At 33.5% G+C, this 17052-nt stretch overlaps 1 protein-coding gene across 1 annotated transcript in view; it reads right to left on the reverse strand.

Moving 5' to 3' along the window:
* Window positions 1-560: 560 nt before the first annotated feature.
* The window catches only part of LOC147070225 (uncharacterized), a 40556-nt gene continuing 24064 nt past the window's right edge, over window positions 561-17052 (reverse strand). Inside the window, exons 10-13 of the mRNA XM_085949701.1 lie at window positions 14771-14927; window positions 11942-12082; window positions 6120-6265; window positions 561-809 (exon numbers count right to left, since the gene is read on the reverse strand). Of these exons, the coding sequence (XP_085805827.1) occupies window positions 731-809; window positions 6120-6265; window positions 11942-12082; window positions 14771-14927 (523 nt within the window). The 3' untranslated portion in view covers window positions 561-730. The remainder of the gene's footprint in view (window positions 810-6119; window positions 6266-11941; window positions 12083-14770; window positions 14928-17052) is intronic.

Consider the following 17052-nt stretch of genomic DNA (forward strand, 5'->3'; position numbering starts at 1 on the left):
AGAATCGTAAATTCAAATTCGTCAGCGCTCCCGCCAAAACACAGACGCGGCCTGTTAAAAACGGTCGCTCGCACCGCCACTAGTCAATTCGTCGGTAAAACAGAGAGCGCGTTAATGCCGGCAATCTGACAGTGGGACGCGCGCGAAAAGCTTTCTCTCGTATCAGACGTCGACCAGCCAGGATCTCTTCTCTCGCCTCGGACGCGGAGCCACAAGCGTCTGCAGCCCAGCCAGCATTTCCCGCCAAAAAGACTGCATCGCCACGCCGCAAGCACTGACTCTCGCCTCGGATGCCAAGCATCAATCAGCAGCCCAGCCGCGACACCACGTTTGCTGCCCGCTAAAGTGCCAATTACCAACCGACCGCCAATGACAATACCCTGTATCAAATACGATAACATATACCAGCCTCGACACCATACACCGTGCGTTTCTGTCTCCCACCCCCGCTTTGGCCTTGACGTTATCACGGCCTGCTATCTCCGCTTAAGAGCGCGCAGAAGGCCGGTGATAGTATGACATATGGGAAGATATGCTAGTAATCAATGCAAACTCAAAACTTATCAAAAACATCTTTATTTACATCATCAAATGGTAAAAAATGGACCTATCTTTAAATAGATTTATAATAAATAAATAATATTATTGCTTTTCATAGTTTCACAGTGAAGTAATGACATCTTCACGATGTTATAAATGTTATTGTATTATTATAGTAGTGATGAGTCGCTTAAGTGTGGTCAGCAGTGAAATGTGCTTCTGTTGATAACAAGGTCGATCCGATGAAATTTCCCACGCCGTCATCCAATCTGAATATGGCAAAACAAATACAAATTAACTTAAATATTCCCATGTACCTAATCAAAGAATACAAAGATAAGATAAATGGGTTACCCTCTGGGTATGGCAGTAAGAAAATACAATTCTCTGATGTGGAGAAATATGGGATAAACTAAAACATGTGTTAAAGAATATTATGTTATTTTCAATAGTTAACTGTCTCATATTAAGTTTGTCACTTTAACGAACGTGGATTTATTGTGTCCGATTTCATTCAACAGTTTAGGTAATATATTATATAGGGAATTCCCAAATACAAGGAATCATTGTCATTTTGTAGAGAGTTTGTTCCGAAGATTTTGAAAAAACCTTCTTCTATAGAGATGGAGCCTAAATGTATGAAATTTAAGCAAAGAAAGGACCTCTGGTCCACTGATTAAGTTAGCTAATAGTGTAATACCAATGACTTCGCATTGCCGGTTCATTTTCAGAGAACTTCACACTACCTATGACATTTATTTGCTAATTTGCAGGGTGTACAAGACAATCTGTGACAATGAGTAGATAAGCAGCCAATAATACTACAATTCGACATTATTACTTTGTTGAAAATCCTGTAAAATTTATGTAAAACCGTTTATAACTAACTGCACTCGAGTAAGTGATCACAATGAACATAAAATATGGCAGCCATTTTGCATGAGAAAGAAAATCAGAATGGTAACAGAGAGATGTTAATATTTGTAGAGTTACCAACTTAACTTAACTGTTTTAGTTTGTTCTTTGTGTTCATTTATTGAAATTCTAACTTCTATTTAAAACTAAAATTAGACAGACTTTACTTACTACTAAAAAAAATTGTCTTATTTAAGTTTTATAGCGCCTGTACACGTGCATGGATTTAGTTATAGCAATAGTGTGTATTTTAAACTATAGCAATAATAACTATTTACATGTAAAAGTGCTGACTGTCTCGTCAATCTCATTCTTCAAGAGTAAGCGAGACACGATGTTGTAATTTAATGGAACTATTTGACAGTCGTGAAAATTGGTTAACCTCAAAATGAGTCTCTGCACGGTGTAATTAGTTTTATTTCCGGCAGGTTCGCCACTATCGTTCTATTGTAAAGGCACAGATATCGAACAAATCACAACTGTCGTGTGAAAATTCAGAAGCTTCCGAACTTTTTTGACTCATGCATGCAATCTTGCAACTTGTATGATAATACATTTTTACATGTGCATTTGCTTGTTATGGCCGTGATAATACGTACTGTCAGCAGTAAATCCATGGACGTGTAAACGGGGTATTATGACGTGAACACTCAATCCTAATAATTGTTGTCTTCTGTAGGTTTCTAGCTCGATTAATTAAAATTGAAAAGTATTAGATAATGAACAGTGAAGGTTGCGCCTATTATATAAGAGAAAGTTATGAGAGAATGTAGAAAAGAAAATTACATACTGCAATTAATACGTTGTTATATAAAAAAATGTCACCTCATATCTATGAAGGTATTGTTTAAGGGGGGACATGCTCGTCGAAGGTCAAAATTGAGTTTTTATTGTATTTTCAAACCATGATCCTGGACACTCCTTAAACGTTGTAGATAATCTATTTATATAATTTTGAAGCCTTATTATCCTTTATAGTTATTTTTAACATTTGATGACTGCATAAAGTATTTTTGTTACATAAAATAGTATTCTTTTAAACCTCTCGCTCTAATGTTTTAGAATATAGTCATATTTCGGTACATAACTGTGCAGTGGTGTTAAGATTTTTTACATTTATTAATTTTTAAACGCATTTATAAAACTATTAGTATAATTTATTACGAGATAATTTTTGTAAAATATTCACGATAAAAAAATATATTGATAATCTCTGTGATCCCAAATTTGACAAGAATTAGGCATTTTATTATTCAAAAAATCGGCAAGATTAACACATTTGAAGATGATTCTAAAGATATTTATTATAAGCTATGTTTTTGACCATTCAAGTGTGATAAGCATCTTATGAATAATGATTGCTTTATAATAATTATTGACCTAAGAATAAGGTAGTGTTTTTTTGAAATACGCCATTTCTTTTGTCATTCCCCAGTGGTTAAGCTACAACATACGGCCGTAGCCATAAATTGACAAACTATAATTGAAGTAGGGAGTAAAATTATGTTAACGCGCGTATTTGAACATGTACCTGACCGAACTTTTTTTTATTTTTTTTAAACGGTAGGTACATGTTCAAACACGCGCGTCAATATCATTTTACTCCCTACTTCAATTATAGTTTGTCAATTTATGGCTACGGCCGTATGTTGTAGCTTAACCACTAGTGAATGACAAAAGAAATGGCGTATTTCAAAAAAACACTACCTTATTCTTAGGTCAATAATTATTATAAAGCAATCATTATTCATAAGATGTTTATCACACTTGAATGGTCAAAAACATAGCTTATAATAAATATCTTTAGAATCATCTTTAAATGTGTTAATCTTGCCGATTTTTTGAATAATAAAATGCCTAATTCTTGTCAAATTTGGGATCACAGAGATTATCAATATAATTTTTTATCGTGAATATTTTACAAAAACTATCTCGTAATAAATTATAATAATGGTTTCATAAATGCGTTTAAAAATTAATAAATGTAAAAAATCTTAACACCACTGCACAGTTATGTACCGAAATATGACTATATTCTAAAACATTAGAGCGAGAGGTTTAAAAGAATACTATTTTATGTAACAAAAATACTTTATGCAGTCATTAAATATTAAAAATAACTATAAAAGATAATAAGGCTTCAAAATTATATAAATAGATTATCTACTACGTTTAAGGAGTGTCCAGGATCATGGTTTGAAAATACAATAAAAACTCAATTTTGACCTACGACGAGCACGTGGGCCGTTAAAGAAAATTTATTAAAACTGGAATATGTCAGAATGAAAACAAGTTCGCAAAAAGATTAAATTTTACATACAAAATGGCTGTCACGTAAAATATGATAATATATCAAACAATAAAACATGAGAAAACAAATGTGTCACATGAGAAAAATACATTACGTGATAATAATAGCCTTGCGCACACTTCACATACCTACACATGCATAAATTACATTACATACATTGCATTTAAGTCAGGTAAATACTTGAAAAGGGGGCAAGTATTTAAAATAAACTCATGTTAATCAGACTTTGAATCTTATAATTTGGATTGCTTTCGTTTGCTCACTGTCTTAATGATAGTGTATATCTTCCAGGCATAATTGAAGAGTGACATTCCAAACCGGCCTAAGTCTAAAAATCTGATTTTGAGATAATCATATTTTTGTGATTTGCAATTTACCTCTTAATTTTTCGGTACTATAATGTTTCGCAATTTCATAGAAAATTCAAAGACTCAAAAACATAACATATAAATAACATTAAAAAGTATAGTAAAACTTCAAAAAAATTCATTCAAAAACTGACTTTTTTTTCAAAATGGCCGTAAGTCTGTACTAAGTGCAGTTTGGGACACAATAAAGTAAAGCTGAGTGTCTTTTGTGTATACAATTATGATTGTATAATAGAATGTGGTCATGGACAGGTCTGTTGGGATGATTAATGAATAAAAATAATATAAAATTTCTTTCACTTTATTGCATTTTTTGATAAAAAGGTAAACATTGTAACTTTTACAGCATTATAATAATATATTATATAATAAAACTACAATGTAGGATCATTTTCAATAAAAAAAATAGTTTACTGATGTGCACATGAATTTATAAAACACAAATTCTCTAATATTTCGTCTGACATATCTAATCTGACGTGTTACAATATTATATTATGGCCGCTTGGAGCGTAAATGTAGCAAAAAGAGTTAAACTGCGCATGCGCATATATCCTTAGGCCAGTTTGGAAAGAATCAACTGTTACCTTAGTGCTGTTTTAAGAAAAAAAGGCACATTTCGACATCAAATTTAAGAGACTTAGGATTTTTTGTAAAATATAAAATTTAGTGAGAATATAGATCTCAGCACACTCTATCGGATTCCATCAAAACATGTAAATTTGTAATTTTGTACTAAGGCCGGTTTGGAATGTCACTCTTCAATTACAACGAACTGATACCTATTAGTCACATTACATCTAATAGAACGTATAGATGGAACTTCTTTATACTTATTTTTACTATTTACAACTATTTTCAATAGACAACTAGGTACCTACGTTGTTAGATGAAATGGATCCAGAGGTCTGCATTGGGTTTATAAAGGAACCCTAATAGACTTATATAGTGATCAATAACCTTTTGCCGGGGTCAGCATTAATTTCGACAACGTAAAATCTACAAGTCATTTTTTAACTATCAATTGCTTCATCTAGCATCAACGTTTTTATTACAGGCAATGACATAGCAATCGGCTATGTCATGCTTGCTCATCAAAACACCTCTTAGTCATTAGACACTGCGGTCAGCTGGTTTCTCAATCATAACCTAGTTAACAATGACTAGTATGATTTATTAACTGCTTTTTTCTAATATGTATAACACTGAGATTTTTCAAAATTATGTATTATATTGAGGAATCAAGCATTCTTGTGTCAAGCAATGATATTTGTCAATTTTTGTGTGCTCATAGAGACAGTTTGGGTTCACCTGACTCTTAGCAATATAAAACCTCATTGACTGCATATTGCCTAGCATCAATAAACCAACCAATGAACGGCACTGATTGCTTTACGAAATGTTAAAAATTATGTATACAGTGGGTCCTCATTATCTGAGTATTTGTTATCCAAGTCCCCGCAGTTACGAATTTGTAGTTGAATGCAAAAAAAATATAAAAAACACAAGCGTAATAGCTCACAGTCATCAACTGTCACTTTTAATCTTTTAGACCAACACTCATACGCTATTCCTGTCTTACACATATGTCTTTTTCTTTTCCAAACGTGTCCCGATTAAACCCATTTACTAAGTAATTTTGATCCCCGTTTTAAGCTGATTCGTTTTAAGAGCCATTTTTTCGGTCCTAATTACCCTATAATGAGGACCCCCTGTACTTTAAACCTATGCAAAATCAACTAAAATGCTATCCTATATTGTAAATCAATGATATATTTAGCAAAAAATAATTTTATTTCACTGGAAACATTAAAATTACCTCTCTTTTATTTATTATTTCAGTTTGATCAATTAATGCACTCTAGTCATAAACTTAAGAAAATAATGAATCTTTATTAAGTCTCTCCGATAACAATTACAAGTGTGCCTGTACAGGCAGGATAGATTACCAAGAAATCAATTGACTTAAAATTGTTCTTACAAACCTTATTGAGTGAAGTGGAAGCGTTTGTTTAGTTAGGCCTATCTCACTGGTTGATTGTTGAATTGACATTGTCTTCGGCATTATTGATAAGGACTGTTGAAAGTTTTCAACATTCTCTCTGTGTTGTAAATAGAATCCGTGTGAAACCTAGAAAGAAATAAATTTACTATAAATAAATTAGTTCACTTACTTAATATTACTTACTATTTAATGGAATTGGGAACCAGATGTCCTAAAAGAACAGATTAAAGAGTGGAAATGCACCATTCTTCACATTGGAGAGTCAATTCAGTTTAAAAAGACAAAATTCAGGGTATACAACGTGACCATGAAACCAATCGCACTATATGGAGGTGAGCCTCAAGCCTAAATCCAATATAGTCAATGTCTTGAGGGTGCGGAGACCAGTGGCGAGGGTTAGTGGTAGACTATTAAGATATAAGTCATTTGTTTTCATTGAACTAATTATACAAATTACAGGTGGTATTAGTTAGTTTTTAAAATTCACTTAAACCCTGCCTAACCAAACCATAATAATATGTAGTTTAGGTATGCTATGGGCGATCTGACAAAAATAGTGCACACTTTTTCAGTCATACTTATTTATTTTCATTGAATTAAGAATAAATATTATAGGTGGGGTTGGTTACTTTTTTTTTTAACTCATTAAGCCCTAAGACTGAGTTTAATGTGCAGTATTCATGTCAGATCTTAACAGTCTACCTCCACCTTTTGTCTCTGGCGGAGAAAATGGACCGGTCACGTTGTTAGATACGATGGATCTAGAGCTCTCTATAAAGTGCGTAAAGGAACTCCTGTAAGCAAGCACTCGGCTCTTGGGCAGCTCCCGGAGGAGATGGGCGGATGACATCGAGAGGGACACAGAGGAGCTGAGTGGAGGACAAATGCAAAACGAAGTAAACGAAATAGTGTTCGAGAAGTATTTTGTCGAATACTGAATTGATCCAAATACACATATTGTGAATGCATGCAGCAGAGGGACATGGAGGTGACTGAGACATACAGTGATTGTAATGCTGATAATCAGAAGAAATGGCCTCCCAAAACGAAAATTCATAAAAAGTCTGTTAGGTCCGGATGTCGTAAAACATAAATTAAATTTATAAATAATTCACATTATAAAATAAGGTTTGACAATGAAATGTGATTTTACATGTTTGCCTTGAAATTAGTGTTTCGAATTGCAAACAGATTCCCTATAAAAAATCATGTGTTAATATGAAACCTTCATCTGGAGAAAAAAATGATAAATAAAATATACAGTTATACAGTTTGACTTTCGAACTGGAGACACATAATAATACCATTTCAAAAAATATTATGACAGTAAAAAGTTATTTACAATTACGATAGAATGACTTCACTAGAAAATTACATTAAAAAAAATCTCTGAGCAAAGAAAGTTATCAATATTTACCAGCGGCAAGCTGATAAAATCCAAGTCATCGTGTTTCATTGAACATCGCATCAAAAGATAAGACAGACACACCTTCCTTTCTAATGTTATCTCGGAGTAAACATGTTGTTCCCGAATACTGTTTGCATTAGATTTACCGTTGAATTCCGTTTCATATTTGGCAAGTCTTGGGAGATACAAAATGTTTAATGGTGAATATAGAGGCATATCTTTACAGATAAGGAATAGGTTTTTTTGATGTTACATAATGTAAATGTATCATCAAATATAGCCGAACTCAAAAGATGAACAGGATTATCACAAAAACATGCGATAGGATGTAACTTGAGATTATATTATCCACCATAAATATATATATCGGTATCCCAGTGGGTCTGTTCTATACACAAGGCAGCTTTCGGCAGCTATCTACTGTAGTTTATATATATTTATGTATGGAGGCGGTTAATTGATATAATGAGTTAACCGTCTAAACTGTCAAAAAGTGCTATGTTTTAACAGCCCCTCTCTTGGCTATGTCAACTTTTAGAGCGAGATAGACAGTTTTGACAGTTTAGACGGCAAACTTATTGTAACAATAAATTATAATACCTCAATACATAAATATGATAAACTATCGTCAATAGTCACCGATAGCCGCCTTGTGTATAGAATAGACCCACTGAGCCAGTAATTCGAGTCAATAATGAATTAGGTACTGATTTTGTACCTAAAGTTTCATATTTTTCAGACCCAATTTACTCTTTGAGTATATTCGTAATAGATACCGGAAATTTCTAAATCCATATATGCAGTCGTAAGTCAATTTAGAGCGCCAACGTAATCTAAAATTGTGTTTTCTCGAAAATGTTCTTTATGGACTCAAGATACACTGACTTAACGGTACATTTATAATATTACATAGATGCAGAATGTTACAATTTCTGCAAATTTATAAGTTAATTGCAAAGGCCAAATGATTTACCAAACATATTTTACAATATATTATGTAATATGAAGTGAACATTAAATAAAATGTACATAATATAATGCGCATGTTGACAAAAGAATAATTTAAAAAATTGCTATCTATAACCATGGATTTATGAAATGAAATATGTGTCTATTCTTAATTTTAAAATGAAGTTGTGTAAAACAATACTCTTATGGAATAAAAGTATGTTAAGTGATCATAATAAATATTGGTTCGGACAGTTCACAAATTTACTACGAAATTTACTAAATTATTATTGAATTTCGACCTTTATAGGGCACTTGTATCCGAAAAAGATAAAATCAGTTAAGGCGATACTTCAGTGAAACGGCAAATAATTTTCAACTATAGGCACGACAAAATTTTGGACTCGCTGGCAGTCTGAGAGTGAACGTCGAGGTGTCAATACGTCAATTTGTTTCGTGATGGCGACGGGGGTATTAATTCTTAAATCGAGTAAAGATGACTAAAAACGTTACCCATTTACTATAAAAAGAAAACATGCCAATGAATATATTATTATTGTTACTAATAGAACAATAAACAGAACATTAAATGGATGCATGTTGGATTTATATGACAAATTACATTTCGTTACATTACAAATGACATACGTCATTTGCACCCGCGACCCGCAAACCGCGCATCGCCTAGCCACAATCTTTTTAGACCATGCCTCAACTGAGGTATAGCCTTAACAAAAATAATTTAAGAGAAATAAGGCTAACTGCACAATAAACAGCATCATGAAACATCATTATTATGTCATGCGATGAGATATCTTGAAGAATACTGAGTAATGAGTGACATTGGCGGAAACATTAAAATTAATTTCTTGCCAGTGTGGAAGTATTGTAAACGAACATAATTTCATAAAGAAAGCAGTAGAATAAAATGTTTCAAAAGAAAAATTACTCTTCGAATGGACAGGAGCTTTATGGTGGAAAAAAATATGTGGGGAATATTCTTTCATTTAAAAATGTTACATCGTATTGACAAATATTGATAATGGATACCACGTGGTACAGTGCTAAATTCTTATTATCCATTTGCAGGAGGGAATTTTCAAAGCAGGACAGCATGTTCATTCCAGTAAACTGCCCAACTTGGATCGAGTTTTAATTTTGTTCTCAACTGAAAAAGTTGCATTCGAATTGCACCTCTCGGTTTCAGATAATATATACAGTGTAATTATTTAAAAACACATTTTTTTTTATTATTTTATAAATTATACACACACATATATGTACATACGTCAACCTCAATAGCAAAAATCTTGACAGTTATTTTTATCTTGTATACCAAGCATTGCCATATTTCATGATACATAACAGGTTTATATAATATATAACATATCGTCACCGTTCAGGCAAAAGTCACCAACCCTGAAAATGGCAGTTTTGAGTTGAGTATGTCACCCGAAGCGTAAAATTATGTTCTTTAAGATGCAAAACTCACCACGGTACATTAGTTAGTAAAATTTTGCTTAAATCCGAATTATTTGTTTTTCACTAAATGACTTTCGATAAAATCTTAACAAGCAAAAGTCATTATAGGTGAATAGACATTATTGACTATAATATAAAAAAAAAAATCCTTCGTTATAAATATACAAGCAAAAGTCACTATACTATGGATGGTGAGTTTTACTGATCCTTCTTTTGGCTAACATTGTTCAGATTATTAACAAGCAAAAGTCACCAAACCATAATTGAGCTACCTTGCCTCCTTCAAAACCTTCCAGATGTTTTAATTAGCATCAAAAAGCAAAATTACCTCAAAGAAATTATTAAGAAGACATGAGAAAATAATTTAATGTAGATAAAACCTTAAAAACATTAAAATCTGATTTTTCCTGCATTTTCAAACTTTCAAATTGCGATATCTCAAAACTATGTTTTTAGGGTTGGTGACTTTTGCCTGAACGGTGAAGATATTATACATAACAAATAATGAGTTAAAAAAAAAAATATATATCTAGGTGTTGAAAATGAGTGCTAAAAAGATGAATTATAAGAATAGGTATAAGCAAGTCCCCTATAGATGACAGAACGTGTAGAGTAAATTCATATTAATTCATGTATCCGTAATTCCATATTATATTTAAGACGCATGGAACATGCATGAAATGAAATGCCAAGCCAAAAAGGCCAGGAGGCTTTCACATGATAGTATGCTGTCATGACCTAAGCCTGGGAATCAGAACCAGAATGTCAAGATGCTACTATACAGAGTGAAGGTGTGGGTACCAGTGGGAAATGGTAGAGGTAGGTTGTTAAGATCCGACATAAATAGTGCACTTGGAATTTGTAGTCTTAGTTCAATGAAAGCAAATATGTATGACTGACAAAGTTTAGAGTGCACTATTTATGTCGGATCTTAACAGCCTACGTCCACCCTTCGCCACTGGTGGACACATAGAAACAAAGCTACCATTGAAAATTTGGGTATACAGATGCATGCTCCATATCAGCTGGAAAGACAAAATTATGAATATCGAGAATGAAAAAGGCAAAATAAATAAGAAGTAATATCAACTTCTGTATCTTGTCATTCAAGGGAAGATTTCCGGTAAACGAAGCCCTGGCGGAAGAAGAAGATGCCAGTTCAAAAATTTCAGAGACAAATTTAAACTGAGCACTTCACCTCTGTGTAGTGCAGCGACAGACAGGGAAACAGTGGCCAAAATCATTGCAGCGCATCTATTCTATAACACAAGGCTGCTATCTCCGGCTATCGATGGTAGTTTATCATATTTATGTATTGAGGTATTATAATTGTTATAATAAGTTTGACGTCTAAGCTGTCAAATGTGTCTATCTCGTTCTTAAAGTTAATACAGCCAAGAGAGGTGCTGTTAAACATAGCACTTTTTGACAGTTCAGACGGTTAACCTATTGTAACAATTAACATCCTCAATACATAAATATGATAAACTATCCTCGATAGCCACCAATAGCAGCCTTGTGTACAGAATAGATGCGCTGATGTTCACGTTATTGGACATCAGCACAATACAGAAAGAAGAGAACCATTATAGTCTTTTCAGTTTCAATGTGCAACTGCAAGGATCACAAATGTTTGTTAAATCGTGACACGCTGACTGTGGCAGTGGTAAATATGAAAAAAATCATAGCTTATCCTAATACTAATATAAAATAAAACTAGTGATAAAACAAACTTAGCAAAGCGATAGACAGGGAAATTATGGCCCAAATCTTCGCTGACATATATGACACAGAAAAAAGAAAACAGGTAGAAAAAGAAAACATAAGAATACCTAAATTGAAATAGTTGTATTATATTAAAAAAGACAACATCCTTACGGCTATAGAATTTGGAGATATTTATTTCAGATAGATACATGTCAGAAGTACCAACAGAGGGTTTGATTGATGATCAATAGACAAACCTCTTGTGTGATTACTGGCTCGGCAATTGTCTCTGGGCAGCAGTGTCGCATGTGAAGAGATCGCAGATCAGACCGGGAGAACGCAATCGAACAGTTTGGACAGACATATGGCCTCTCTCCTGTATGATTTCTAGTATGAACCTGTAACATTAAAAGCATCAGGCCATTCTTAAAAACCCTCGTTAAAATTTTCAGGAAATGCAAAATTGATTGTTAAATGTATGGTCCTATAATATGATACCAAACATGGTGTTTGCAATTCAAACGATAGATCACGATATTTTTATCAAAAATGTCGTATCTACTGTTTATATTTGGGATGATAAGCCGCATTGTAGACTCGGAGGCAATCCGTGTAATCGAACAAGTTGAAAATTAAGCAAATATATAATATAGATAGAGGGGCGGCTCTCATGGTGCAGTGCGTAGGGCGCTTGGCTTCCACCCGAGAGTTCCTGGGTTCGATTCCCGGTCAGGACACACAATATTTATGTGTTTTTCTCAAAGCCTGGGTGTTTGTGATTGTTCAAAATTACTAACAACCACCTTGTACGAAAAAGCAAGGACATGGTTATTAATAATTCTAAAAAAAAAAAAAATATAGATAGAGGAATTTATGAAGAAATTATCTGTTATTTTTGATGTTACATCATAGTATGATTTTGGAGTTAAGTGGTATGTTGGAATATAACTACTGGCTACATGGTGTTTAATCAAGGTGTTTATCCAGTACATTGCACAAAAAATGCATAGACACCAATATAATACTATTTCAACGAGTATTTCTGAGGATGTTACGTTTCCACAGTATCTATAGACCGCACGCCCCTGGTGACACCTATTGCAGACTAACAGCTGTTAACATAATATTGTTTTTACCTATGGAATATTTAAAACGCCAGATAAGTCAATATTTTTTTTGAATAAACTGGAAATTCTCCAGTTTTTAACCTTCAACATAATATGTTACAATTGAATAAACAAAAATTAATTTAAACTGTTATACGTAAGTACATAATATTATATCTAGTATTTTTGACAGTCCAACATGTTTTGATTTAAATGATATGTCAGCTGATTTAAAATGAAATTCAAGAAGAGCTACTATTGTAAACAAAACACGTCTTTACAACATTTTGTAGAATAAGACAATAGATTAGTCACTTTCTTTACCTTCTTAACCTTTTTACACCTGCGGACCACTGAAAATACGAGAAACGTTTTGTGGATCACTAATGCAGCAATAAAAAATATTTTTTATATAGTAATGTATAATACCGAATACCGTCTGATTGCAGATGATATCTCACATAAAACCATTAATCTTTTTTGAGAACAAAAATACAATACAAACACAAACACACACAGTACTACGGTGTACGGTTTTGATGATTTTATTGAAATTTTTAGCATAGACATTTGGACGCTAAAAGTTTTCTGCAGACCACCGTTTGAGAAACAATGGATAGTAGACATGATTAGATTAGTATGTTTTTAAAAAATCAAATTAAATTTAAAAGATTGCAATTGATTGGAAATCAATGGCATAATGGACATAATATAATCCATTTGAATTAGACCTTCTCAGATACCTTATTTGTACATTCAATATTTTTACAGCATAAATGTATTTAGATGGGCATTTTGTGTATGATAACACAATTTCGATAAAAACTGTACAGATAAAATCTATGCATTAACCCAGCGGTATTCAAAGTGTGCGCCATTAGTGGGTAAGTCATAATGAGAAATTATAGGGACACTGCAGGCTGCTCAAAAAGAAATCCATAATTATAATCTGAGTTTAATAGCGCTTGTACATGTGCATGGATTTACTTGCACCAATAGTGTGTATCTTATACCCCGTTTACATGTGCATGGATGTACACAGCACAGTAAGAAAATGTGTGGGGAAATATGTATTATCCTGCAGTTGGCAAGATTGTGTGCATAAATCAAACAAGATTGGAAGATTCCAAATTGTGATGAGTAAGATTATTTTCGATCTGCACCTGCGCAGTAGAGCGATAGGGACGGGGCGAACATGCAGGTAAAAAAAAGAAACAACTACACATTTTGAGCTCCGGTTTTCAATACGACCTGTTAGATAGTAGTATAAAATGACAACTTCGCGTCTCGCTTACTCTTGAAGAATGAGATTGGAGAGACAGTCAGCACTTTTACGTGTAAACAGTTATTGTCATGACAGTTTAAAATAAGCACAATTGCCGACAGTAATTCCATGGATGTGTATGGGCGCTATATAACTATCACGATAATAACTGTTCACACGTAAAAGTGCTGACTGTCTCGCCAATCTCATTCTTCAAGAGTAAGCGAGATGCGATATTATCATTGTATGGTACTATTTGACGGGTCGTTAAAATTGGTTAACCTCAAAATGAGTGTAGTTCATTTTTTTACCTGCAGATTCGCCACTATCGTTCTACTGCACAGGCGCAGATATCACACAGTCTAATTGTCGCGTGACAATTTAGAAGCTTCTGAACTTTTTTCATCCACCCATACAATCTTGTAATTTGCACGATAGCATTTTTTTGTTATGGCCGCGATAATACGTACTGTCACCAGTAAATCCATGCACGTGTAAATGGGGTATAATGCACTGATGCACGATAACAAAGATAGGTTCGTATAATAAAATTGAAACTGAACTTCTCTATGATATGAGTTCATCGATCGGCACTCATCAGAAATACTTTAAAAAACAGTCGAAGGTGATATCTACTGAAGAGAAAATATTCAATTGGCTGCCAGGTACATTTATTTAGGGTACTGCACTTGTATTAAAATCTATGGGACCTTCACCTTCAAGGCAGTGGAAGTGGTGCAAGTCTTATCGCAGAACTGGCACTGGTAGGGCTTCTCTCCTGTGTGTGAGCGGAGATGCACCACGTAGTTTGATCTTCCCGAAAATGACTTCTGACAGATTTCACACTTGAACGGCCGCTCTCCAGTGTGGACTCTGTAATGAATATAATATACAATATTATGTTGTTCGGCTATCAACTTCTTATGTGTCAGGACCTTATAACTGAAGATCGTGGCATGGATGATTTAGTAGTCTAACAGCCTTCTCTACAGCTTGACTGACCACTCTTGGCATAACAATTCTTTCAAACTGTATGACATTATAATCTGTATTTGTAGGGAACACATTACTAGGTGGCAAATTAGTGGGGGAAACCTGTAGAGTTATCTTGAAGGACACATCTAGAGACCGACAACTATAATTTGAGGTGCGGTGGTTTGAAAACCTAATAACTCGTAATATACCTACCAGGAATATTCACATCGCAGCACTAGCTCCACTAATGTTGATGGATTGATTATACTCAATCTGAATTAGGACAGCATATAGCTGGAATATACATGCTGTTCTCCTTTGACATTTCCCTCATAGAATGGACCAGTAAGAAGTTAGTACAGTAACACGTGATATCTAATATCGACATTGGTCAGTACAATGTAACATATTACAAACATTCATTTTAATAGTTTATATTTTTTGTTCTCTGATACTGTCATCAATAATTAAGAAAAAAATAAGTTATCAATGGACAGTGTTGTGAATTCATAGTTAGACTGCGTGATTGACTGATTTATCGATGGTATATATATCAAGATATGTAGATACAATATTACAAACGTCAAAAAACAGGGACAGCATGTTCGATTTTGCCATCTGACTTCTTACGGTGTATATGTTACGCCGAATGTGCGAAATTGACTATTACATGAAATGGGCAAAATTTTGGCTAATTCATGTAATAGTCAAGCCCGTTGCCTTATTCATGAATTAGGTAAATTATCTGCCGAGTGCGTGAATTCGCCAGGGTATGAAATTCTTGAACTGTCAACATGACAGTAGAAAAAGTAAATTTAATTCAGATGGTTTTATTAGTTATAATTGGACATAATATAATATTATTATTATTAGGTTAGGTTAGGTTTTGTAATTCTGAATTCAACTCAACATTCAATTCAACAAAAATTCATACTATCACAAACAAACAATCGACCATTGTACGATTGATACCCAAGCACGAATCAAATCGCGAAAATACCTTTTAATAAAATTCTTCCGTTATCATATTATAGTTCTAGATTTTTTTGGGTATAGTAAATGGATATGAACGTCATTGTAGTTATTGATTGGTATATTTTTATATAATCAATGACATTTGACACATTTGGTTAGTTGCAAAAAAACACCACCGGAGTGCGACCATCTATTTTGACCAATGCATGAGCATTTGACACATTTGATTTAGTTGCAAAAAACACCACCGCTACTATCTAATTTGCCCAATGCATGAACTACGCAGAAAATTTCTGCCGAATTCATGCACTCGGCAGATATTTTGCCTAATTCATGAATAATGCAACGGGCTTGCATTTTTCATGATTTAGACAAAATTTTGACCATTTCATGTAATAGTCAATTTCGCACATTCGGTGTAACATAATATACACTATAATGAAGAAGATTCGAGCAGAAATATTTGAAATATCGCTAGAAATTTGTGTCAATGTTACGAGAGAAGATCCTGAATGAGCTTGCATATTTTGTGTGGCTATTTGACCGACATTATATTCCACAAAATATGACAACGTTTATGTATAAAATTAAAATTTTTATATTTATTTATTTTAAATGAAAATTGTAAAGTAAATGTTTGGCCACCCAGTTTTTTGGCCAGCCATTCCGCAGTTTGATATTGAAAGTTAAAATTAATATAAGCAATGACAGACATTTTTTTCAATAAACATATGTCCATCACATGTGCATGAAATTAGCGCAAGATATTTTGTAATAATAATACAAATTCATTCATCCGGCTATCTGCAACGAAAGTAGCTATTTGATAGTTTAACAGTGTTGCCAATTTTACTAGCTAAGGTAGTGTACAAGCACTCCGTTCCATTTCGAGCCCTGGTTTTGGCAAATTATTGATTTAACATATGAAACAAACTTCTAATTGATTAAAGTTTTGTACTATTCCATTTGAGTCTTTTTCTCGACCCGGGTTACGCCTTTCGACATCTTCAGGCACTATGCGTAACACTGACAACAAATACAGTTGACT

This window comes from Rhyacophila brunnea, unplaced genomic scaffold (assembly GCF_057557595.1).
Source record: "Rhyacophila brunnea isolate RB1 unplaced genomic scaffold, BYU_Rbru_1.0 scaffold_22, whole genome shotgun sequence".
NCBI classification, from domain to species: Eukaryota; Metazoa; Arthropoda; class Insecta; order Trichoptera; family Rhyacophilidae; genus Rhyacophila; species Rhyacophila brunnea.